The sequence below is a fragment of the Halichoeres trimaculatus genome, unplaced genomic scaffold (genome assembly GCF_033239565.1).
Source record: "Halichoeres trimaculatus isolate MK-OKI-2021-1 unplaced genomic scaffold, fHalTri1.1 fHalTri1_scaffold_7, whole genome shotgun sequence".
Classification (NCBI taxonomy): Eukaryota; Metazoa; Chordata; class Actinopteri; order Labriformes; family Labridae; genus Halichoeres; species Halichoeres trimaculatus.
This window is the reverse complement of record NW_027437185.1, coordinates 9,752,204-9,778,613: the sequence shown is the minus strand read 5'-3', so window position 1 is coordinate 9,778,613 and position 26,410 is coordinate 9,752,204. Positions and strand designations below refer to the sequence as shown.

The 26,410-nt window shown below is 39.2% G+C and overlaps 1 protein-coding gene across 2 annotated transcripts; it reads right to left on the bottom strand.

Annotated features, from left to right (window-relative positions):
* Nucleotides 1-1,664: 1,664 nt before the first annotated feature.
* On the bottom strand, nt 1,665-25,912 carry snx25 (sorting nexin 25). Of its 2 annotated transcripts, none has more exons than XM_074673996.1 (22): nt 25,714-25,912; nt 24,712-25,519; nt 23,496-23,580; nt 17,804-18,020; nt 16,799-16,971; nt 15,932-16,118; nt 15,411-15,481; nt 13,528-13,718; nt 13,275-13,406; nt 12,971-13,120; nt 12,631-12,756; nt 12,361-12,525; nt 12,143-12,274; nt 10,328-10,468; nt 9,789-9,902; nt 9,383-9,460; nt 8,132-8,215; nt 7,912-8,029; nt 6,099-6,165; nt 5,437-5,618; nt 5,239-5,339; nt 1,665-2,434 (listed from the first exon to the last, which is right to left on the bottom strand). In XM_074673996.1, the coding sequence occupies exons 2-22, from the start codon at nt 25,060-25,062 to the stop codon at nt 2,369-2,371; spliced, it is 2,931 nt and encodes a 976-aa protein (XP_074530097.1). In that variant the 5' UTR covers nt 25,063-25,519; nt 25,714-25,912; the 3' UTR covers nt 1,665-2,368. The 2 variants fall into 2 exon arrangements, with proteins under 2 accessions (XP_074530097.1, XP_074530095.1); XM_074673994.1 differs by having other exon boundaries at nt 24,712-25,449.
* Nucleotides 25,913-26,410: the final 498 nt, after the last annotated feature.

The following is a 26,410-nucleotide window of genomic DNA, read 5'->3' as shown; positions in this document are numbered from 1 at the left end:
AACACCATGTGAGAAAAACTTTGCAACAGCTCACTAATCCAGAAATTAAATAGCGTTTTTTTCTGAATGACTTTGTTTGTATAAATGGTATAAAGAATAAGTATCGCTGTTTTTTGTTTGTTTGCTTTTTTCTGTCTGTGCTGATAAGTATATGCTACGTGTATTTTGTTGGCTGATGGGACATCCGTGGTTCAATAAACTTTTATTTATATAGCACCCTTGTGCAAATCAAAAGCAGTTTCAAGTGCTTCACAGTGACCAAAAAAATATGTAATAAAGATATATAAAAATGTATTTTAGAGCGGAAACTAGACAGCTTAAAAGTTAAAAATAAGCTAAAGTATTTCAATAGTAATCATATTATTAAAATAAATTATTGATTTGAAAAAATAAGGATAAAAGTTACATATAATGATAGAACTAAAGAACAATACACTAAACCAATAAAAAGAGAAATTAAAAAAAATTTGTCAACAAAACATGTAAATGAGAGAACTTTGAAGTTATAAGACTAAAACAACTACAAAAAAAGCCAGACTATAGATAGGTCTTTATTTGAGGGCATTGCTCTATAATCATTTATTCCTTTATCTGTTGTGTTTGTACTTTGTGTTAATATGAAATTATGGCTGTGTCTGAAACAGGAACATATATTAAAGTAAAAGTTTGTGCAAATTTTTTTCATACAGCTCAGTGTTTCTTTCACTGACATTTTATAATAGTATTTTGAAGACAAAGTGTCACACTCAGAGCGACCTTTACCCTTGGCATGTCTTAGCTCAGCTGTGTAGAAGTACTTGTTGCCTTAAGGCACTGCTGCATTGCTCACACTCCTTCCTTCCCCCTTAAGACTCAACTAAACCTTTGGGGGCACAAATGCTGCATTCATGAGCAGGAGGAGAGAAAATGTCAAGACTTGAAACACACACACACACACACACACACACACACACACACACACACACACACACACACACACACACACATACATTCTGTGTTTTTGGAGGAAAAAAAGACCTGGTCAGCTGTAGTGCCTCAGACAGGAGATAGCTATAAATGTTATAATTTTTTTTTTTTTGTAATACAGATCTTTCCATGTCGTACAAATCCTCCAAAATAGCCAAATGAAAAGATTGCAGGCCCCACAGCTGCTCATTGCATTTCTTGAAAAACCCTGGATGTATCAGAGTTGGTTCACCATGTAAAATGTTGATAAAACAGAGTAAATTGTTTATAACCTTAGAAATTATACTTAATTGATAAAAAGGCAATATGTAAAATGCTGGAACTAAAGAATTTGATTGTTCTATGAAAATATATTCTTATTTATAATTTGACTGAAAAAAAATTGTAAAAAAAAAAAAAGTTTTCTGATGTTACATCTCTGAAGTTGTCTCAACAGAGCCAAAGATGGGTACAGATTTTGTGAGAGACTGCAGTGGAGACATCTTACCCAGGTGTCAAGTCTTCATAATTTAGTTCCTGTCAAAGTTGTTCACATCCTTTTTTTGATACCAATGTTTTGCTTTGACAACATCAACTTTGGTCTTTGTGTACTAGCTGCTTGGTGATTTCATGCATCCTAGTTATTTTAGAACTGACATGTACTGTTCCAAAAAAAACCATCAGAACTCCAAACTTTTTGTTTGCAATTTATTGCTTATATAAACGCTCTCTAAACAATTTTTGGTAAAAATAAAATCTATCAATAATAATCATAAATAAAATCATCACAATGACTTTTACATGACATTATATTGCACAATTATAAGCCTTTACAAGAATCACAGAACACAAGTGTTGTTGCTCAGGTTGTGTGTACGAGGAATGTTCAGAGGTCCGTGACGCACACATGATGCCTTCAGAGGACAATAGAAAAACTGAACCTCATCCGTCTGTGCTGCACTGCTTAATGGTTGTGGAATTATCAGCTGTAGAAACAGATGACCTGACAATCAAGTGGTTTACTTTTGCAAGTTCACACCCTGTATCTTAATCTACAGACTGCCATTATGAACACAGGAACAGAAAATATCATTTTAATTGTGTTGTGGTACAGATCTGGTTTTGAAATCAGAAAAATAAGTAACAATGTAAGGTACATAATGTCAAAAATCCAGTTTGTTTTTGTGTGAATGTAGACTTTCACATACAGACAGACAAGACCAGATCTGTACCACATCAAAGTCAAACAGCAGTCTCCTTCAGCCCGGTGTGAGCCCAGCTTCTCATCTTTTCACAGCAAAGTCCATCCTGCTGCTTCCAGTCACTCACTGTCTTGCTTGGCAGTTTAATTGATCAGCTACAGAAAGGCCAAAAGGATCCAAAGACTCTGGGTGTATCGAGTGTGGGTGTGTGTTTTTTGAGTTCAGATGTGGTCCACCTCTGCCCTGAGTTCAGGACACACTTCCTTGAGTAACATCTCCATCAACACCTGTAGGGAGAAAAGAGAGAAGAAATCATTTAATTTCTGTCCATAGCTATTGACGGAGGTAAATGCTTTAGTTACAAAGCATTTACATCAACAACGTGTGGACTTCTTTGAGTTCCTGCAGCATTAGAATGGCAGACAATACAAAAAGTTCATCAAGACTGTGATCTTTTTCTTTGCTAATATTTTATTTTCAAATACACTGGACTCTTGATTTTCACTAATGGACATGTTTGTGTCAAAGATTGACGGCAATAGCAGCCCTTTGAACAGCATGTCACTTCTTGATTAGGCTCTAGAAGTAGCATGTGGACCCCACAGACATTATCCCCTCTTTCTTCGTTTGTCTACTTGTATTTGTCAGTGGGTATTAGACTTTTTAACAGAGAACCCAGGTGATGAAATCCCAACACAGGGGTGTGTACTGTCCAAACAAGGGTTGCCAACCATCCTGTAAAATACAGAATTGTCACATAATCGTTGCATCCCATTTTGAATCAGTACAAGATGCAATCTGTCCCATAATTCCAGTTTTCCTTGAATGCAGCACCATTCTGCCTGAATTCAACATAAGCTCGCTCTGCCTACAAAGAACCGCAGTTGGTGTAGTTGGTTGATTTTAGAGTGCTTTCAGTGTTGTGTGGTGGCCTGTCGAACGCAAGACAGCATGCCACTGGAAAGCAATATCACCTCAACATCAGGACAAACATGGCAGTCTCAGCTCATCCTTCCTAAAGCGTCTACTATTATACCTACTACTGACAAATCAACGAGATTTTTCTTTTATAGGTTATTTCTCATCAGTACATAAAGAATACAGACATTTTATTAATACAACAAGAAAAAAAAGTTAAATTGAGTATTGATAACTAGTACCATTCATGTTTTTTGATAAAACAACAAAAGGATGGACAGGACAGAATAAAATCTAGACAAAAAAAAAACAAACTAATGCATCACCACAACCAGTGCCCCACCATACAATTAGGCCACTGGTGGTTGAGTCACACACAGACACACAGACACACAGACACACAGACACACACACACACACACACACACACACACACACACACACACACACACACACACACACACACACACACACACACACACACACACACACACACACACACACACACACACACCCGCCCTCGCCCTCGCCCTCGCCGCTGGGGGGTGTCCTTTATTTTCTGCCTCAAAGTCGGCAACCCTACTACCCACTCTTATTATACCTGAACATTGACAACTGCACCTCCCACTGCCAGCCAGTACTATTGTTCAAACTTACCAATAACACTACAGTAATGGGTTTAATCAACAAGGACAACAAAATCACCCACAAGACTCAAACTCCATCCCTGCTTGACTGGTGCAGCACAAACAATCTGAAGCTGAACATATCAAAAACAAAGGAACTAGTTTTGGACTTTTGCACCTCACACATACTGTACCTTCCCCTGATCATCAATAACACAGAAGTGCAGCGAGTAGACAACTACAAATTCCTAAGAGTTAACATCTTAACCACCTTGAAACAGAAGGCGAAAACCAGTTCCATTTTAAAGACAGACAACCAAAGACTGTTCTTTTTAGAGCAGTAAAAAAGAGTGAAACAACAGTTTCCTTGTAGATTACAGAACAGCACATATCCTCTTGTGGATGAGAGCATCCTTACCTTTGCTCTAACTGTATGGCTTGGGAGTATATCTGCAGAAGAGGAATGGGTCGATGCACACTGCATCAAAAATAACTGGATGTACGGTGCCGTCACTCTCTGTGCTCTGTGAGGCCAGGTTGCTAAAGAAAGGCCTGAAGATTTTAAATGACCCCTCCCACCCAGCTAACTGCCTCTCCAATGTTCTCTCCTCACAAAAAACTGAGAGGCATTAAAGCCAAAACTAGCAGATTACAGAACAGCACATATCCTCAAGACAACTGAGTCCTTAACACTTCAAAACACTTTTAGTATGATATAGATTTTAATAGCTGGATATGATATATGCAGGTTTTATTTTCAAGCCTGGGACCTTTAATATGCACAATACACATTTATTTACCACACATTAATTGGTGGGCAATTTTATCTCTGCTAACCTCTCCATAGGTGCTTCAGTATTTATTTCCTCTGGCTTTGTTTTTCATGTTTTATTGTGTGATTGGTTTGATTTTATTGGTCTGTTTTTACCACAACCTCTGGATTTTGTTTTATTTGTTTAACTATCTGTACTGTGTAGTGTGCGAGTGAGTGTTTGTCAGTGCATGACGACAGCTCAAACAAATTCTAAACAACAGCGTAGACACAGCAATGAATTATTGAATCTTGAACCTCTGCTTTTCCATCAATCTTCATCAGCTGTACATTTTATAGTTAGCCAAATGGTTAAACCACCTTTTAAAAAAGACCCACTCACAACTTCTGGCTAGGTAAGACAGTGTTGAGACAGGGGGGCTGAAATCGATACTGTGGCAGAACTAAGAGAGTGCAAAATAATGTGGAAAGCAATAAGCTGCAGGATCATAATTCTCGAGAAATGTTTCACTGCAATCAATGCACTTATTGAGACAGTAGATCTCTCTCTGTTCATAAACAGCCTCATTCGTAAAGGGTGCAGAGTAAGTGTGCACAAGGATATCTGCCACAGATGGTGACGATAAACATGGAATTAAAGAGAAAAATGCATGAATGGGCAAATATAATTGGGCAGCTGTGAATATACTTGTTCAGTCTACCCAGTTATCATCTGTGTGCAATAATATCAATGAAATCTAACAGTGATACTATTTTAGGTCAGTGTCATTCTTACATAGAGAAGATGTTTGTTGGCACTAGCCTCCTGCAGGGCATTAAAGATCTTGATGATTCCATAGCGGGCATTCTGCTGGCCGACTAGATTTGCAAGTGCATCTGAAAAAGAGATCAAAGTGACACAAAGTAAAGAAAACACATTTCAAGTGATAATATATTAAAGATGCACGGGTAATGTAAGATGTTTTCCAGCTACCTGGGATATTGTCAAGTAGTTTCTGTTGAGCCCGTTCCTTTGTTTCACTGCGTTCAGGGTCAGTCCGGACTTTGACGTGTGGGGCTAACTTCCCATTTGGCCAGAATGTGTCCCTGAACACACTGATGTAACACACCATCATCTGCTCACAGAAGATCCAGTTCACCGTGTCCCGGATCTGTCTAAGATAGGGCATAAAAGATGTGAGGCCAAAAGCTGATCTCAGAGGAAAAAAAAACAGGCAATTCAAGTTATACAGCTGTAAGTGTCATCACCATAGTACAGGTCATGATGATCACTGGACATCTACATTATACCTTCCTCCCCCTTAAACTAAACTATTTTTTCACTTTTGATGAAATCAATTAACCAGCTTATAGGGCTGACATTCAAGTAAGCAGTTTAAGTGAAAATATTTTTGAAATGGGTAAGCAAAGCTAAGAGTTAACTGTTATTCTTTGGGAAAAAAGGCCAATTCCAAAAGAATTCATGTATGTAAACATGGCCGTTATAACTTTGCTGCAGTGTCTCAAAGGAAAGACAAAGTGACTCTAGAGAAGGAGAATTTATCACAGTTACATTTGTTTGTTTGATTTTATTTCTGTTGCCCTTTACTTTGATATGAGTGGGGGTATTCAAAATGTTTACTTGCTGGAACTTACTTGTTGATGGTTCGTCCAAATGTCACCTGGACTAGTGCAATAAGAGTCTTCCTCACCCACTTGAACACTGAGCAGGTAGACAGACAGACAGACAGACAGACAGGACGGCAGAAAGACAGTGAGAGAGGGGAACTGATTAGAAAAGACAGAAAAAACATTTATAACTTTTATCAAAGCCACACAGAAAGATATCTGGCATTTTCGAAAGGGCCTTTCTCTTTCAAAATTTGTCTCTGGTAAGACGATCCATTCAAACCTTGATGGCCCTTTTTAAAGGATGATTAAATCATATTAGACATGCACCAATTTCCTTTTCTTTTGGGATATCAGTGATTGGCCCATCCTTAGATATGAAACTGATCTCCCCTCTGGGAAGGTCTGACAGCCAGCCATGGTTGCTTTTTCCTCTGAGACCTAAAACTCAGGACACTCTATTGGTTGTTTAAGTTAAAACATAAAGTTTTTAGTGTTTCATAGGTAATGTTCAATAATTTTCAATAAAATAAGATTGGAACATCGAAGGTATATGTTGTCAGTTAAAAAAATAAAAAATAAAAATTGGTATTGGCCCACATCGGTATCGGCAGGTCAGGCTTTTTAAAGATTAGTGATTGGTGATCGGCCAGAAAACTGTGACCAGTGCACCCCTTAATTATATTGACAACTTTTCTGTGCAATTTGATCCAGTCAGATTCCACTCCATGCATATTGACATTTGGGTCTCGGGTTACTTTTTTAGACAATGCGAGTGAGTAATAAAGATAATGTGTCTCTCAAATAGACCTCCATGGACATTGCAAAGCCCTGCTAGCACTTTGAGCAAAGTGTCTATTTTAACAAATAATTATGATTATTAAAATTATGATAAAATGAATAATTCACAACATTGTGTTCCCGTCCTCTCACAAATTATCTGTGATTCTCACTTATAAACTGCACAAAGAATTCCAGCACTGTTTTTATTGCCACTTGTGCTTCATTTAGAAGTTGTGTTGTTTTTTTCTAAGTTCTTTTTCTTTGGCTTTTTCTGCCTTTATTCAGAGACAGGTAAGAAACAGGGAGAGCAGGGAATCAAATGTGAAAAGAAGGCAGCATGCCATATCCAACCTGGGCCACCTGCTCGAGAGCCAGCCTCACTGGGCTAGTGCTAGGCCAAACTGGTGCCTCTTTTTTTATTATTTATTATTATTTTATTTTTCATCGCATTTATTTCACGTTTGAGAAACATCTCTCACGCATTCAGTCTACAGCTGTCTGCGTGGCATCTTGTAGAGACATTTTGTATAAGCCATGGCACAAAGCCATCACTATAAATGACACAGTAAGGTTGTAAACCTCAGTCACAAAACAGTCCTCAGATGTCATGATAATTGTACACACCACCACTTTGCGGCTGGCGTGTACTGATACTAGCATCATTGTGTATGTTTCTTCATGGGGTCTCATTAGGTGAAATTAGTCTTGAAGCAATGTAGTGTTGTTCTACATGGTGTACAACTCTGCATACTTATGGAAAGTTTTTCTTCATATTAAGTCTTGATGATTTGATTAAAGAGATCACAGAGACAACCTCAGACATTTCTGTTTTCTTGCTGAAGTCCAAGAGTGAGGAGACTGAGGATGCTGAACTGAGTTTGCAGAAAAAAATAGCAACATCTTAGTTGAGTGGACCCTTAACTGGTTCATATAACATTTTCTCTGATCCAGGGTTATGCAGACTGGTGCCCTTTAATCGTTAATGTTAAGGCCTGTAACTGAGTCAGATCAGTGGATCTTTACACCCTTAGAGAACAGTATCTTAACAAGAACTTACTTCCTCTGAGTTCAAAGATCTCCCCAATGAGCATGAAGCAGGGTTCAGCCAGGGCATCTTTCCTTCCGTCTCCTTCATCACCGTAGTCTGACAAGTCACTGTCCTCATCAGCCTCCTCCTGTTGGAAGCAAATACACAGCTCACTCACCATCCAAATGAGACTGCATAACAGCTGTGGAGTCAGCTGAGTGTTGCTTTGAAAACATAAACAACAGTTTACCTCAGTGTGGGAGAAAAAATCCCCAGGCAGCCTCTCAAGGAAGGAGGCCAAAGAAAAAGAGGATTTCTTCTGAATTGACATCACCTAAAAAAAAGAAAAACAACAAATCTCACTTTGAATTAGAGTGAAGGCACTGGACTATAGCACACCATTTTAAGTGTCATCATGTGGTGTACTTATCAGTGTAATAATAGATCATGAATAACTCCTGTAAGATCTCCACAGTTGTATGGAGACATTTTTATCATTCCATAAAAATTTATATCAAGGGACAGAAGGAAAAACTAGTGGCCATATATATTGTTTCTAGCAAGCCAGAAACAAGGGGGCTAACCTCAAAAACAAAAACTAATTTTCATCCACACACGACAGCAAAAACAGCTTAAAACCCGAAAGAAATAGAATCCTTTAAATAAGCAATAGCCAATGAATTAAGTGCAAGAGTAAATTGTTTATTTGGGGAAAAACACTCTTTGTTTTGCAGAGCTCTGTAGAGTTTTGTGCTGTAGACTGAGTGAAGCAGAGAGACGGAGTTACTGACTATCAGACAGCTGCTCTGAGCCAGGAGAGATAAAGAGGAAAGAGCAGACAGCACAATGAATGTCTAGCTCTGACTGGAAGCTTATTTTCAGGAAGAGTAGAGCAAAGAGTTCAAACTTTCATGTTTGATATGTAAATTTATCTTTATTTACTTGTTTATTTGGCAGGGATAAATGCATGCAGCATTGCTTCAGAAAGTACACAAAGTACTTTAAGGTACAACAACCATTAAGACAAAAGGATCGATATATGCAATAAACTGTAGGGCTTAAAGTAACACAAAGACCAGTATATGCAATGATAAAAAAACAAACAGATAAACAATAATCACATTTTTAAGATCTAAAATCCATTTAAACAGTTTGTGTTTACAAAAATTGGCCTCAGTTTCAGTATTTTTTTTTACATGTACGTTACCTTGGTTCTGTCACTGTTTTAGTTTCAGATGGGAATGAATTCCATGGTTTTATTCCTCTCAGTTAGATCCATGACTGACTGCATGTTCGTCATTTTGATGCCTGACACTTTCCTCTACCTGCACCTCTAGTTCTGATTCCTGCTCTGTTTATTCACCAGGTGATGGAGGATTTCTGGTGCAAGGCTATACAAACATTTGAAATTTATGTTGTGTTTTGTCTCTACTGTCTGAAGCTGCAGTAACAAATTAGTACCCCTGTCTCGTGTAACGTTTAAGAATAAAAACTAAGTTACCTTGAGATGCTCAGGGGATGGGCTGAGGAACGCATAGAGAGCCTCTGACTGGCACAATCGCTCATCTGTCAGCAGACGCTGAAAACACAAACAAAATCAACATATTCACATGGTATCAAAGTAGAAAAAGGCAGTGTTGGCATAGATCTGTTTGTTTTTCTCCCATTTGGTGGTTCCTGACCTTTCATCATCTAACTAATCCAGTTCTTTAAGCTAATAGTTACCAGCACTCATAACTCAGCTGACTGTTTTTAATTGAGAGCACCTGCATCTTGTGGATTTGAGCTTTTGCAGCCTTGTGTTCTATCCAGCAGACTCAAGGAAAGGCTCCAGGAACCACTTAATGTCTTTTCAAGTTGTCAATAGTACAGCCTAGTATAGATGCACAGTATGTTTGCATTTTTACCTGGAGAAAGGCATTGAGCTGCGTTTTGCTCTTTTCTAAGAATTTCTGATCAATGGACTTGAAGGGAAGTTTACTGATTGACGGGAGCTGGAGTTTCTTCAATGACGGGAAACACTGAGAAAGAAAAAACAGAAGGATTGAAATGTAGTTTCAAAAATAATAAGAACAACATCAAGTCAAAGGAAGTGTTTATGTTTTATTTCTATTTTCATTCCAGGGAGTCTGATATGAAAAAAAGGTTATTTATTGACCTTAACACCTCTCAAGATCAGACAGCGTCACACTCTGAGCTCAAACAGCCTTTAAAATATGCATTCTGAATAAACCCATTATCAAATCAATGAAACCATTTTAACAGCCTTTCAGCTGCACTGAAATATAATTTGCACAAAAATGGGAATAGGACACATTTAGAGAAGCAAGAAAATAGTGAGATCTTTTTAAGCTAATGTTAATGCATAAAATCAAGCATCTCAGCAATGACAGCAGAGTGATGTTCAAAGAAGAAGTGTTTTTTATACGAGTGCTGCTGGCTTTACCTCTGTGAGTTTCCGGTGCAGCATCTGGAACTCTGTGAGTTTCCTCTGGACGCTCCAGCGACTGTTACCTGTCTCCTCCCCTTCAGTCAGGCTTACACAAATACTGTAGCAAGCAACTGTCTCTCCACCTTCCTCTGTAGCCTGGGATACAAAAAGCACATTTTTTCACAATAACATGATTACCATTATCCTCTTATAAGTCATTGACTGACAATAACAAAAGATACATATGTTTTAAGCGTCATTCACATTCAGTATAGAGAGATTATTTGTTTATTAACATGCTGGATGCGCGCACAACTTGGGTGCAGAAGCACTGCGGCGTAAAATGGTTTGTCAACTGATGTGGAGGAGTTAACCACCAAATGACACATTTTTAAACTAAATATCAGCACTTAGACTGATGATAAATGGCTCCCAGGTTTGTGAAATAGCAGTGAGTGGACAGAAGAGATCAGCAAGTGGACAGACGTTTTTAAGAGGAGAAATCCTGCATGTACCCAGAGAGAAATTTAAACACACAACTGTCACTCGATTCTCATGACTGCATTATCCATGGACATTTACCAGAGTGTGACATACCAAGAAGTAAAAATGATTCAATAGATCAGAAACCCTCCCAAACCAAAAAAAGCACACAGGCTGCTGAGTCTGAGACCCAGTTCATAATAAAAGAACCAGAAAACTATGTCCAGAGTGAATTATTTGCCCGCAGATGTCGCTGGTGTTTCAGTGTAAAACGTGACTCTGTTAACAGGTGACTCTTAGCCGTTAATCACTGATACTTTCCATAGACTGTATATAGTTTTGAAGCCAAAATATCCTCATCACTGGCCCATTGTAGCCGTTGTGCAGCCAGAGTCTGCGCAGTAGAGACTGTGAGGGATTCTGGGAGAATCTGAGTGGAGCCGGGTGAATATTTTATTATTTTTTTCTTTCGAGAGTCTAATCACTTCTTGACTCTACCTCCCGACATATTTTACATTTCCTGAAAAAAAATACACAAGAACAGCTGCTGTCAATCATTGTTAAACGTGACTTAAAACCTGGTTTTTAACCTCTTATAACTAATGAAAATGACATTTTTCAGAAAAAAAGAGGACTTGAATAAAAGGCAGTCAGATGATATCTTAAAATCACCACAACAATGGGACAATGAGAAACATTTCTATGAGGTGTATAATTTTTTTAATATTTAACCACAGCCCATCTAGAATGACCGGAGAGCCTGATTTTTTTTTTTACCTATACTGCAGCCAGCCACCAGGGAGAGCAGTTTTCTTGGCTAGCTCACTTTAAGCCAAGCAAGCTAATAACCATTTTTTTTTTAACAGACTATGATATTGTCTGCTGAGAGTCACCAGTTAGCATGGTCGCTATTAACTCCAAAACACCGGTTGCTCTGTAACAGAATGTTACAAAAAATACTGAAGGTAAAAAAAGCCCCAAGAAGAATCACAGCAAACTTGTTTAGTTAGCAGCTAAGAAATGGGCCACTGGGTGGGTCAGATTGTTACTTCAAGTGTCAAACAACATGACAGAAGTGATCACTCTTTGTTTAAAGCTACCAGATTCTAGTGACTCAAACAGTGATCTGGACACTTTTAAAACTTTTAGAATTGTGATAATAACAGCTTTTCTTACTGTTGCAGATTGACTATTTGAGCCATTAACAAGCTTTTAAATTCAAATGATTGGCGAGTGACTACAAAAAGATATTAATGCCTGGCTTGTTTATTCAGCATTGTGTGTATGAGCTATTAAATATTAAAGGGGGAAAAAGAAAACGTAACAAAACAGAAACATAAACCTCACCTCAGCGGTCGTAATAACTGCCCTCCAGTGCCCTAAATTTTCACACCACCAGTCAGTCCTACTGATATGTTGCTGGAGTTCACTGTGTTCTTTCTCCATGGCTCCAATCTCTTCCTTTAGTTTGCTCACAATCTGCAAACACGTACGAAGTGAAACCTTAGAGTAACAGTTGATTTTACATCAGGGTCTTTTTTGTCACATTTGCTTGTAATTCTTACCTTTTTGTCAGGTTTAGGTGCATTCTGTATGGAGCCCAAAGCCTGTCGCTTATACTCTAGTTTGTCATACAGCTGGCAGAGTTTTGTAGCTGCATAACTGGCTTGCTCATTGATTCCTTTACTACCTTCATCACACACATCTTCTCCCACGTCTAGACCCTGACACTACAGAAAAAATTAAAAGGAAAAAAAAAGAAAATTATTGAAATGTTAAGATTCGCAGGTTTTCAAACCAAAAAGTTACATATTTTTAGGTTATTAATATCTGACCCCTTCTTCCTTTTCCTCAGTGCTACATTGTGATTGGCTGTGCTGCTCATCTCGCCTTATCAGCCTTTCGTAGAGGTCAGACACCAGGAAAGAGGGGTAGTAACGCTCTCTCATTGTCTCTGCCACCTAAAAGAAACAAAAATATAATTAATTTGAGATCATATAACATCTTAACACACTAAAACACGGGCATGATATTGTTAATTGTGCCTCTGAGGGCTGAAATAAAGCAGACCTTTTTTGGTCTGTTTGGTACGTGTTTCTTATTTGCTTTGACATTTCTGAGGGGGCACAGTGTTTACTTTGGCTTCAGTGAGTTGTCAATATAAGCAGCAGTTACCTGTTCTTGCAATCGAACGAAAACTTGTGTTCCCCTGTTCCCCACCAGGCTCTGCTGTATCTCCTTCAGGAGAAACTTTTCCACTGGAATCTCCCTGCTCTCCACAAAAAACTTCTGGTAGATTTCCCCTACAATTTGGGGCACTTCGTTCTGTAACACGTCAACATACAAAAAATCAGTTACTGACATGCTTTACCAACGCACTAGTATCAACGTGGTTCAGTTCAAGTATAACTGACGACTGCTGAGATGTGTGATCTCACGTAAAGGCTTGTTGACATTCCTGGTCGTGTGTATACGTCACCTTGTTGGCAGTTTTGAGTGTTTCCACCAGTTCCCAGAAGCTTATCAGAGCTCTCTTATCAACTCTTTCCATGTAAACTCTGAAATGCTCCCGATACCCAGGATTACACAAGATGTCATCAAACTGGAGAATCTGAACAACAGTAAAAAATGTGGTTAGCTCTTGTAAACCTTAACTTTGAACTCAGCTCATCACACCTTTTTAGTTTAAAAATTGGACCCTCTGTGTTTAATCTAACTTATGTAAATCATACCCTTTGACTCTGAGGCTCATCACTGTCATCTCCAGCTCCCTCCTCATTGTTCTCATAGTTTGGTCCACCGAGGAGGCGAATCCGTTTCTCACATTGTTTCTTAGCTACAGTTAGCTGATTGATATAGCGTTTCATGTCTCTGGCCCTGAGCAGGTCTGCCTTCATGGCTGCTGACTCCTTTCCTTTACGATCTGGAAGACGGGAGAAGAAAAAGGGATGAAAGAAAAGCGTTAGCCAGCTTTTGGGAAACATTTTGAGGATTTCAAAATTACTCAGGAAGGAGCCCAAGAGCAAGGGAGATTTTTTTTTTTTTTTTTTTTTTAAAAGATAAATTTGAAGTTTCTCTGAATTTCGTCCAGTGCCATGATGAGTAGGATTTGTGATTTATTTCCAATGAAATTTCCATCTTCTCCAGTTAAAGGTATAATTGGTAGTTTGATTTAGATACACTTTTTGTTATGCTGGTTAAAATGATCTATATGTACTGATGGCAAGAAATACATGATGTGTTCTTAAAGTAGAGTGGAAAATATCCGCTATCTACAGCAGGAGGAAAACAGGGAAAACACCAACCAATCGTCATCCAGGGACACCTTGTTTGTAAACCAATCAAATCCCGTCGCCGTTCTGCCCGCCTCCTGCGAGTACATTTCACTGGCGTGCACATGAATCAGTGCGCGTGGCCAAGCTGAGAAGGAAGGAGCAGCGCTGCAGAACGGCGGAGAAGCTACCTATACCTCGATTGCCCGATGCCGCTCCTCTGGCTAAACAGAGCAAGAAAAGAAAGACGGAGGTTTTCTTTTCTTTTTCTGTTCCCCTGTCTCTAACTACTGCCCCTCTCTCTCGACCTCGGGCGTGTCCCCTCTGACCTGATGGGGTACTTGGCTCTGGGCTGTAGTTCGGATCAGAGTCTAATAAACTCTCACCACAGGGACTCTGACAAGCAAAAAAATAAATAAATAAATAAATAAAAAACAGTGATATTTGGTAAGTCCTAGAGAAAATGTACATGTACTATTTGTATTATAGCTTTACTCCTGATATCATGTCACAGGTAAAAGTGGACGATTCTAGCATGACAGTCGCAAGTACTGACAAAAGCCACGTTTGTTTATTGTTTTTTAGCTTTACGTTTTTACATTTTGGTGTTTCCTTACCTCTAAATGAGACATGACTACATAGTGCAAAACATAAAATGATGTGCTGAGTCCGTCTTTCAGTCTTTCACAATCATACTCGCTAATCAGCGGTGCCCGTGCATGCGAGCGGTGGCGTTGCTTTGAAGGAGCCCCAAGGGGAGGGGGAGGAGGGGCTAGGAGGAGTCCTGACGAGATGCTACATTCAAATTCATGCTAGTTTTTCAGGACTGCCAACCCTGCCTTTAACTTTTGAAAAGCTTTTGAAAAGCTCTGTAAATGTAAGAGAATATGCTGACAGCCTGAGGAAATTATCTTTGCATTAGTATTAGCATTTTACTCTGCCTCATAGAACCACCAGCGTAGCTGTAGAACTGTTACAGGTCATTCAAGCCCTCAGGTGTAGTTTTTATTGTCAGATCTTAGTCTGTAACTCACTCTGACATGGGGGTGGACTCAGTTCCCAAGGGTGGTCGTCCAATTGATTAAGACAGCAGAGAAGGTCATGTCAGAACTAACCTTTCAGATCATGGTAGAGTTGTTGCATTCACAACAGCTATGTACATCCCTGTTGTCGATATATCAAATACAACACTGTGTGCTGGAAAGCCAAAAGGCTGAAAATCTTGGTGTAAAGTTGGAGTGGACTTAGGATGACTGGGAACACTGATGCTCACATTCCTCTTTTTGTGTTTGTATTCTGTTTTGTTTTTTCCTATCACAAGGTGAACTCTAGTGTTTCTGTACCTTTCTGCTTTTTGAGCTGAGGCAGGCTGCTGATGGTGGTGGCATGAATAATCTCTACCACAATCTGATACCTGAGGAGAGACACAGAGATGCAAATTTCATTAAGCTGCTGGAATTCAGTGATGGAATCAAAATTGATTGTCAAGGATGAAGAGTGTGATGGTAAATGTAAGATACACAGTGGTTCTACAGCAAGTACGGTTTAAGAAGAGAAAGGCGGAAAAAAAGATAAATTTGTTTTTGAATGCTGACACAACCATGCAGTATACAGCAGCCTGTCAGTGTTGTGCCACTATGTCTCACATTGAGTCGACAAATTACCAGCATCATATCAACCCACGTTTAGATTCAGTCCAGTGCTGCACAGACACTGTCTGTTCCCATGGTAACCCCACAGCAGCCAAATGACTGGTTGTGAGCACACTCTTCTTCCCATTATTCTATACAGTATGAGCCATTAGAGTTTATTTTTACACAGGTCAGAAAAGTGGAGCCAGTGAGTAACTGTTTGAATGTCATGCCTGAGTTGTTTGAGGAAATTGACATCAGCAGAGGTTGAAATCAGTTTGATGAAGTCTTCATAGGAGGCAGCGTAGGTGTAGGCTTTCTTCTGCTGCTCAGCCTGCTGCTCCCTCTGCTCCAGCTGAGACAACAGCATCCGGTTTATGGAGTCTGGGTCACTCAGCACTTCTACCAAAGGCTTCAACACTTGAGGAGACAAAGAAGTAAAACGGTAAAAATAAATGAAAAATTGAAGCGAGGACCGTTACATTGTGTCTGAAGCACTGAGAACTTTTGGGATGTGGTTTCAGCTACGATGTGAAAAGAGGAAAACAGACACTGATTGAACCAGACAAGGCCATATCCTGTACCTCAATTATTTGACAACGGCTGTGTGCTATCATGCCAAAGACTATGGCTTATATTTTGGAATGTATCTACAATGTATTCTTTTATAAATTATCATTAACAGTATTGTTTCCTTTTGCTTCAAAGATCATCCTCTGTAAAACATTCTTCCTGACCTAAATCTTTCCTCTGTAATACACACCTGATCAAAGTTTTAAGACCAGTGGATAATTTCACTAATTTGTATTTTGCAATGTTAGATCTTAAAAAGTTTCTTAAACTGAGTTTCAAAATGCAAAAAGAAGACATGGGAGTGAGAAAAAAACAAGTAAGCACTTTTTGGAAAGCAACAATTAAACTGAAATAGGCTGTTCATCAACTGATCTAAAGTCTAAGACCATATTTAAAAAAAACTGAAACCCCTCTTAAATAGATATAAAAGCTTCAAAAGGACTGAATAATAAGTAGCCCTTTAATCATAAAGATTAAAGCATGAAGCATAGAGGACTCGATTACAGAACCAAACACTCTCACATTACCTTTCGTAGTGATTACTTCTGTGAGGCAGCAACGTAGTGTATGTGACTTGGCATCCTTATGTGGCAGCAAACATAGCAGCAGTATTCTGGCTACACAGCGGAGGAAGGCCAGCTCTGACTCTGGACTGACCAAACAGGGATGGAGAGGAAACGGCCGAGCACACTCTTCTGGTCTGGATGAAACCACATAAGAGACACAGATTAATACTGAGATACAAACAGGAAGAGACAGAGTGGAATCGAAACATTATTCCGCCAGAGCTGTGTTGTAGTAGATGTCAGAAGATATTCTATTTAAGCAACCTCCATGACTGAGACAACAATGCCACTCGAGTTTACACTTCAGCTGTGTTGCATCTTATCGTCTCTGCTTTGCTGGCTGAACAAGAACACTGCCACTACACTCTGCAACTGAAGACACGGGCAGGCGTTTAATGCCAGATGCCACCTGTTGCTAATTGGCTGAATAGTGTTGAAGGCACATTATTCTTCATCTACAGATGCAAAACTGTTTTTTTTTAATTATTTCATCTTGCACATAAAACAAAAATCCAGGAGACCATGATGTGATCATCTAATTGGATCACACTCTCCAACTTGCTCAGAATATTACAATTTCTCCAGATGTGGGAAAAGAGGATCATCAAAAAAAAAAAAACCTCGAGCAGGTTACTGAGGTTGATTGAGTTATTTCAGGCCATTGACATTGGTTTACAAATTCCAGCCAAAATTAAGGTACAAAACTCATACCTCTTTACTTATGTTAAGGCAGCAATACAAACCAAAATAAACAATAACTTTGACTATGTAAAATCATAACTTATTTTCTCAAAGTGTATATTCTTGTTTATATTCATTTGTTTTTACTTTTGCTTGCAAAGAAATATTCTAAACATTACTTCCTGCTCTTGTTTTTTAACAGACCAAGAAAAATGTCTTGTATTGTAAAAACTACTCTGCAATAAATCTGATTTTGATTCTAATCGTGTAAGCGTGTTTGTGTACCTTGCAGATGCAGCCTTGAGGTCAGTGAAATGTGTGTGCAGGATTCGAATGGTGTCATAACACACCACGTTTACAAGGTCAAAATTAGCAAGCCTGGATCTCAATTGTCCGATCATCTGCCACCAGTCCTCTGACAGCATGGAGTACAACTGGCCTTCGTCATGACTCAAAGGGGTGTACCAGGAAAGGATGTAGTCCCTGTAGGCGTAGTCAAATACTGGAGAGACAGAAAGAAAATGAATTTATTTATTTATTTACTTTTTTGCTGGAGGGTTGACTCTAAAGATACTTATAGTACACTTGATGCAAATAGTTTCACTTTTCATAAATGAACAATTTTTACACTGGAATTTAATCCTAAGAAAGTTAGTTTTCAAGTGACAGGCTCAGATAGTTTAAGATCATCCCAATCATATATACATGCCGTTGACTAATAGAGTCTAAACTGAAAGTGGAGCTCTCCCCAAGATCTTGCAGAATATGATGTTAAAAAATAATACTAACAATTTTATGATACAAAAAATTATTTCTCTAACACTGCCTGCTTTTGGCATCATTCTCAAAAAGTACATTATTTAAATCTGAGGATTGGGTTCACTTTGACTGATTGGACAGCTCTTTATGACTATCAGTTTTGATATTGGGTCAGATAATCCATTCTCAAAAAGCTCTTCTCAAAGAGTTATCCCAATTGCTTAAAAATGCTTTTTGTGGACCAATAATATACCCCCTGAAAAGGTGAGAGTTAAATGAGTTAAAGGGGAAAAAAAATTAAATTGTCTTGCAAGGTGCTGGGCCACCAAATGCTGCAAGACCAGCTTTAATGCGCCCCGGGGTTTGTTTGTTTTTCTTTCAAGTTTCCTTGGTATTCTAACGGCTGGCAATGAAACACAAACATGACAAACCACACATTACATAGAGAAATTATGTAAAATGAACACCTAACAATATATGATGATAACAGACTGTAAGATGAAGGCAGGGAAGTAGTATATTGTTATCAGTTACAGTTATATTCTTACTTGTCTCTACTTGTTCCACAATATTTAAGTACAAGTGTTTCCTTGTTTATTTGAACAGCACAACTGGGTTGATGTCCTCTTGTAGTCTATCATTTTTCTACAGGGTATTTTGTCCTATTGTTTCCTTGTTTACCTTAAACATGGAGGTCAAGTATCACTTCTGGATGTCCTTCACATGTGTAGGTTTTCTGACCTCTACATATTTGTATGATGTAGAAGTATCGGAATCAGTTAATTGCCCAAATGATCCTCCCTAAAAACAGCATGAAAACTTCACAGGACTTGATAAAATACTGAGGTCATAGTATTAGGATCTCCCAACTGGTCAATGGAACATTACAAGATCAAGGTCTGCTCATAGCTCTGCTCCCAACAGGCCTCTAGAGGGATGGCCAGACAGAGGGAAGGGGGTTTGTGGAGCAGGGAGCTTTAAAGAGACAACAGCTAAAACTAAGGGTGAATTCCAATTCCTCCCTTAACCCTCAATCTTAACCCTCAATCTCAAAAATGTGCCATCCCGCAAAGTGCCAGTGTTGTCCCGATTCTCAAAATGTTAAGTTAAGGGACAAGTTTGAGGGCTGTACGTCCCCTAAAATTGAGATTTTCTGGCACCGCCCTTGGGAGTAAGGGCTACCCAGAATGCATTGCGTATTTTCACCAGCTTCACCGGAACCAACATGGTGTCCAAAGCGACAAAAAGAACAAGCTACAAATTAAGTATTTTCATCAATGTAAAATAGAAATATATTACGAAAACCTTTGTATCATCTTATTTAAGCCCTCTTTACGGATTATTGACCTAATTGTTGCATAACAATCATTTTATTTGAGGATGCTTGCCAGCCAGACTGGCAGTCCCGGTTTCAGTGCACAGCTTCATTCATAACCTAAAGTTACAGTAGCGGCTTCTTCTTCTTCTTCTTCTTCTTAGTTTTTTAAATTGGCAGACTGAATGCAGCTTGGGCAGAGTGCTGCCCCCACAGTCTGAAGACATAACTGCATTTAAGGGGTGTCCCATTTGTAAGTCACAAAAAAGCCCTTAACACTTGGTTTTGAGTGTCACTGAGATTAAGGGTTGAGAATGAGGGTTAAGATTGAGGGTTACAGGAGGAATTGGAATTCACCCCAAGTGTTAATCTGTAAATTAAGTAAAGATACCACAGGGGTAGCAGAAGGACAATGAAGACTTAAAATAGCACAAACACCCTCTTTAAGGCCTGAACCACGTATATGGATATTTTTTTGATCGGATATCTTTGTCCTCGTTTTAAAAAAAAATCTCCGTCCACACCACAGAAATATCTCTGTCCATATGAAGAGGCCAAACTGAAAACGATCTCCTCTGAAGCCTGCAATGCCATGCCTGGCCGATAAGTGGCAGGTTAGCAAAATGTGAAAACCATAGAAGAAGAACGTTATGAGCATGGGCAGTCAAACACAGTGACTTGTTGCTAGGCGCTTGACGTCATCGCGTCAACACCAGCTCTGTTTAACACCGCTACATGGATCCACTCAATATTTTTTTATTTCTTCACTTTTTTATCTGTTTTTAAAAATCGCCGTTTATGTGGGTGAAATCGCCGTGTTCGTGTGGTTGAGAAGCCCAGTTGGACAGAAAAATATGAGTTTAGGAATATATCCATATACATGTGGTTCAGGCCTAAGTTCTATAATTATTCTTTCTCCATGAATGCATTTGTTACATGAGGCCCAACAGAGGTTAATGCAGATCTCTCCAACAGACTGTATAACAAGGCGCCCTCTAACCTCTGTAATACCAACATAGGGAGAAGCATTGTCCGTATGTAGACCTGGTCTGCTCCATGGTTTCAAGTCTGCATGTCGTTTAAACTCTACAGGGTAACATTCTTAGGGAGATAACCACTGTTTAGTTTCAACGCAGGTCCCTGAGAGACCTCATCAAACTACTGTATTAAGTGACCTTTTGTGTAACTGCGATGTCAGCATTGTCACTGTAGACCACTTGACTTCAAGGTTGACTCATCTGTGATTGCTGTTTCTCGCACTCCTTGACATTTTCCTTGGGAGGACTTGGCCCTCTATCTTTCCTTGGACCATCATACGCTCCTCACCCATCTTTAATAAATGTGTTCTGTCAGCCACCATCTCCTAGCCTGTTTGCTGATCTCCTTCACACTGACCGCAAATGTCATTTCAACCAATGATCTCAATAAAACAGTGTCTCGATGAGCCATCTTTGCAAGCCTTAAAATCCACATCTACTAGATCTGTTTGATCAGAAAAAAACAGCCATCCACAGCAGGACTTTAATTATCAGAATCTTGCAGTGTATCTGTGTAGAAGCATTGGGATTAGTTATGCTTCCCTCCATTTATTCAGGCTTTTCCTTTTTTTTCTGGTTTGTGGAGCTTAACTAAAGAGTAAAATAGACAAGAAACCACAACCACATGAGTACAGCAACTGCTTTAATACCATCAACCGCACTGTTCATGCGTTATGACGTTTTACGGTGCATTTAGAATTAATGGTGTAGTAATCGCAAAGTGATGTCACTAATTGAGTATTGCTTTGAAGGAGGAGTGTGTTACTTGCTTTCTTTGAAGAAAAACTCCATTGAAAATGCGAAACAAATTATTATTTCTTTCTTTGATCTGATATCTACATGTCTTAGCCTTTCAACTGTACAAACTTGAAATTATTAACTTAAACTCTTCATAAGCACAGTTAATGAGGAGAGAGCGGTGTTTCACATGACACTGAAAAAGCTCACAGCTAGTCTGGCAAGATTTTTTTGTTTTCACTATTCTATCTGATCAGGATACACTATCCATGTATACATGTCACCACTTTCAGTATTACTGTACTTCTTAAAAGAGTGTTTGGTTAAATCACTCACTGAAGCATGTACCCAACACAAATGCAAAGTCCTCAACTCTTGTGAGCATATTGTTTCCACTCACCTCTTTATAAGCACAGTTAATGAGCAAAGAGCGGTGTTTCACATGACACTGAAAAAGCTCACAGCTAGTCTAGCAAGATTTTTTTGTTTTCACTATTCTATCTGATCAGGATACACATAGTTTCTGCCTATTTTTAGCTGGCCTATCAAATCAAACTAAATCTTTAAAAAAAAGGTTTTGATGTGTAAATATTTTTTTACTATTCCTTTTAGTAACTATAAGTGGATAAGCAGCTGGTTGAACAGATGCTTGAAATGAAAGAAATAAATGCGCTCAGAAGCTTTTCCCTGTGAGCTGCATAAACACAAAACCATACATGTGTATTACACAATGATCCAATAACCTTTTAAAAACAAACACCAAAGGATGAGTAAATACACACCCCTGGTGCAAATCCTGAAGCCATCTGTTACTTGGCAAACAAAATTACTATCCCACTGACTGAGTCATAGTGTTCATATATATATATGTGTGTGTGTGTGTGTGTGTGTGTGTGTGTGTGTGTGTGTGTGTGTGTGTGTGTGTGTGTGTGTGTATTTAAAAGGGAGATCTCTGACTTTCTACTGTTTCGTCTTCTATGGGAGATCATCAGCAGGTCAGTATGCCCAACTGAAAACAAGTGATCAGCAGTTTCTCAAAAAGAGAAGTTACAAGTTTTTCCAACAGTGTCAGAAAAATTTATTGGAGAACATTCTTAAAAAAATGCATCAGTCAGCGACCAACAAACTGACTCATGTTCGAGAACTAAGTCACCTTGATTTAATTTTAAAGAAAAGACAACTTTGTCCGAGTTTGGAGCTGTAGATAGAGGGAGGAGTTATGGATGAGCACTGCTGACTGTCACCATTCTTACACCAACTCTGCAATATACAGCATAACTGGCATATTTGAAAATTGAACAGCTCTGTTTTTTCCTTTTGTCTTGTTTTGGGGTTTTTTTGTTTTGTTTTGTTTTGTTTTGGGGTTTTTTAAATAAAAGTAGCTCTGACAGGTAAGTCACATCAAAATTTGCACACAAGCTCAAAAAAGTTGGCAGAACAGAAAATATAGTTGCAGCTATTTCCTGGGCACATTTAATTATTCATGTCATGTCTCTTTAAAGCTGTGGGTGCTGAGTCTATTTGAGATTGCAGAACAACAAATATCCCCTGTTTAAAGTCAGAACTTTACAAAAGATTTCTTAAAGGGTATTACGTAACAAGGGGTTTATATTTAGAATTCAGGAACTCAAATAAGATAACAAAAAACAACAGCAGGGTATTGTTAACAATATAGGAAGGCAATCCAGCTGGTTTTATGAATATGTTTTATACCCTTGCATTCATCAGTGCAAGAGAAAATGAAAAGCAGTTAAGGTTTTGAAAGGATTCTAAAGTGCTTTGTAAAGATATTGGTTAAGTCATTAGAAAACAACTTAGATGACATGGTACACTTGATTGACTTGGTGGTGCACTCAATACTTGCATTTGCTCCATAAATAATGCAGCTGTTATAAATAGTAAGAAAAGAAACTTCATACTGCTGACTGGGGTGGCCTGTGAAGCTCCAAGAGAGGAAATATACTTGTTTTTCAATACTTTTTGGAGTTTTGACATCTTTTGCTAAAAATCTCAAATTTACAGTGTTTTGAAAGTGTCTCCAGACTCAACAGTTTTTGCACATATTTGCATGAGTGTGTTCATTAGATGGTTCTCAAACAATCCAGAAAATCTCTACATGATCTGTTACCTTCTTTCAGAGATTTGTCCACATTGTGCGACACCACCACCCTCCTGCTCTGGCTTGCCTCTGGAAGTGGCACCAAAAAACGGGCCTGAAAGACAACAAGGATTTCAGATGGAGCTAGACTTCACATTTACATCATGTCAGCAAAAAGATCAGGAAATATTGGGCAACAGAAGTGCAAAAAAGGACCGAGTTTCTAAAAAGCAAGGCAGTTCTTACTTAGCGTGACTCATATCAAATGTCAACCAGAGGATACCTCTGCTGTCAACATCAATCATTCAAAAACACAAAAACACTGCTGTTACCCAGAGGCTGCCTGTTAAGGTGAGCCACCAGTCTATTTCCAGGAAACAAATCACTCTCCCTGCAGAAAGAATCTGTTAATTTGTCCATGTGAACAGACTAAAGGCTAATTTATGCACTGCACAAAGTTTTAAAACACTTGGAGTCAATAATAACAACACAGTAATACTGCATAATAATGAGTGTTCAGCAAAATGTTGATTTGAGACTTGCGGCAGTCAGTTACCTTGCATTAACTCCAGACTGTGTCCCCTAAGGAGTAAACTGTCAGCATCAATTTATGGTTAAAGGATGAAATTTGCCATGTTTTTATCCCACATTAGTGTGTTTTATTGAAAACAGACAGGACTGTTAAATTCAGAGTGACCAGGAGTGTCGTAACTGTTAAATACCTCTGAGAAACTCAGCACATTTTACAGTCAACTCAACTCTATGCAAATGTTTGTACACAATGTACTCTTCCAGGTGTTTTGAATAATAAAACCTAGAAGGCAAGGTATGAAGTCACATTGACAACAGTGGTGTATAAAAGTGTTCTAGGCTTATTTTGAAAATGCAAAATTTGCTAAAACTATTCTGGAAATAATATTTTCTTTGCTATATGACCAAAAAAACATACATACAATGATGTGTAAAATCTTTCCCAAGACTACTGAAAGGTTTGCTTGCATGTTTGTGTGCATTAAAATGAGTTTAAACCAGCAGCATGGATCTAGCTCATTTATTATTGAATAGCAGTCAGAATGTAAGACTGGGGGAAAGGGAAGGAGAACAGAGAGAACTGAGAGAGCAGGGAAGTAAGTGAGGAGATATGGTTCAATGCCTCAATCAATGACTGACTGCAGTTGGTTTTAACTACAATATGCATTCCTGGGGTTATATCATGAGAGACTGATGGAGACTGTGCACTGCTTACCATAAGCTTGTTGAAGAAGTCCAATTGTACAGCTGAGTGCCTCCTGTGTCTTTGAAAGCAGCTGACTTTGAGAGGACTCTTCCTCACCAGCAGTACAAAGCTCCCAGCCAGGAAACACAGAAGGGCAAATGACACATAAATGAACAACTTCAAGAAGAAAGAGGTGAGAGTCAGGCCTCCCCAGGCCAGCTGAAAAACTACTGCTGCCACCACGCCCAGACAGAAAGCCGGGACGAACCGACAAGAGGAGCCGAGGGAAGAGGCGGAGGTGGCAGACATGGGCTCCTCTTCTCCTCCGGTGCTGCTACTCCCTTCAGCCAGTGGTACAATGGTAGTTGAGGGGGTGAGCATACTGCGACCCCACCATCCATATATGTGTCACCACAAGTTAGGCTCAAAAGTTGGTCAGCTAGTCCGTTTCCCCGGTCAGAGAGGTAGATATACCGTGGACACTCGCGTAAACCCTCGATTACAACACAGTCTCTGGGACGAGGCATCCCCGCTCTGACATCTCCTCACCGATCAGTTCCACTATGTTTTCCTCGCTCCTAGCATCGGCCCGCCTGGCAGTCACAGTCACGGAGCCCCGCAAGCTTAGTCATCGGCAACACGGTACTCCAGACAGCAGGACAGAGCTCCAGGGTTGTTCCAAAAGAGCGACAGGAGAAGACAGCCGCCCAGAGAGCAGACAGGCAGAGAGCTGGGTGAGGGGCTGGATGTGGCAACATCCACTGTCACCTTGGAGACAAATAGGTGGAAGGGTAGCTCAGTGACAGTTGCTAACCAACTTGGCTAGCAGGAAGCTAAACTAGGATAAAAACACAAGTAACTGTGAACTGCTTTGAACCAAAAATGCACAAAATACAAGTAAAGACAAGAAAATACTTTCCACTTACAATGTGGTCCTTTAACAAAGTGAAAGCGACTGTAATAACGACAGAAAGCTAACTAGCTTGTTTGCTAAGTAACCAATTTAATAACAGCTAACGTTAGCGTACTTACCTATCAGTGATTGGTGTTGGACAACAACACTACATCCTTGCTTTCCTCTCCGTCAAATAATGTATCGAGTACTTTCCGGTTATGTTTAAAGAGTATCATGAAACGGCAGCAATATCTGGGCAACAGCCACCGACTGATAAAAACAACCAACTGCTATTTTTCTCCTGTTGACTGACAGCCTCTGAGCGTGAAAGGCTGTCCGCCAATCAGGACTTGTGTTAACAGTGGCCGGTGCGCGTGTTTTGTGATCTAGCTCAGTCCAAGTGGACGGAGCATTATGTTGAAACGTCTTAGCGGTTGCCCCGAGGGAAGCACCGCCCAATTCGACTGCTAAAAATTAAAATCATTCACACTTCGAAAAGAAGGATCATGCCCCTCTACCTTCGATTATGTTTATTTTCTTTGACAGTCTTGCTGTCTGACATATCATTGCGAAGACGACGGACGCTCAATGACGCTCACTAACGACCTGAACACCGTTTTGCGTATGTAAGGTATTGCCTTAATCTGTCCAGTTATGCCAAGAAACGAAACATAAAGAGAGAACTGTCAGAAAAACAAGTTAAGAAATATAGATCAATGCATTTTTTTAATCTGCATTCTGCTAGCACAGTTTTTACATTTTCTATCGTGTTAGGAAAAAAACCTGTCACCTAGATAGATAGATAGATAGATAGATAGATAGATAGATAGATAG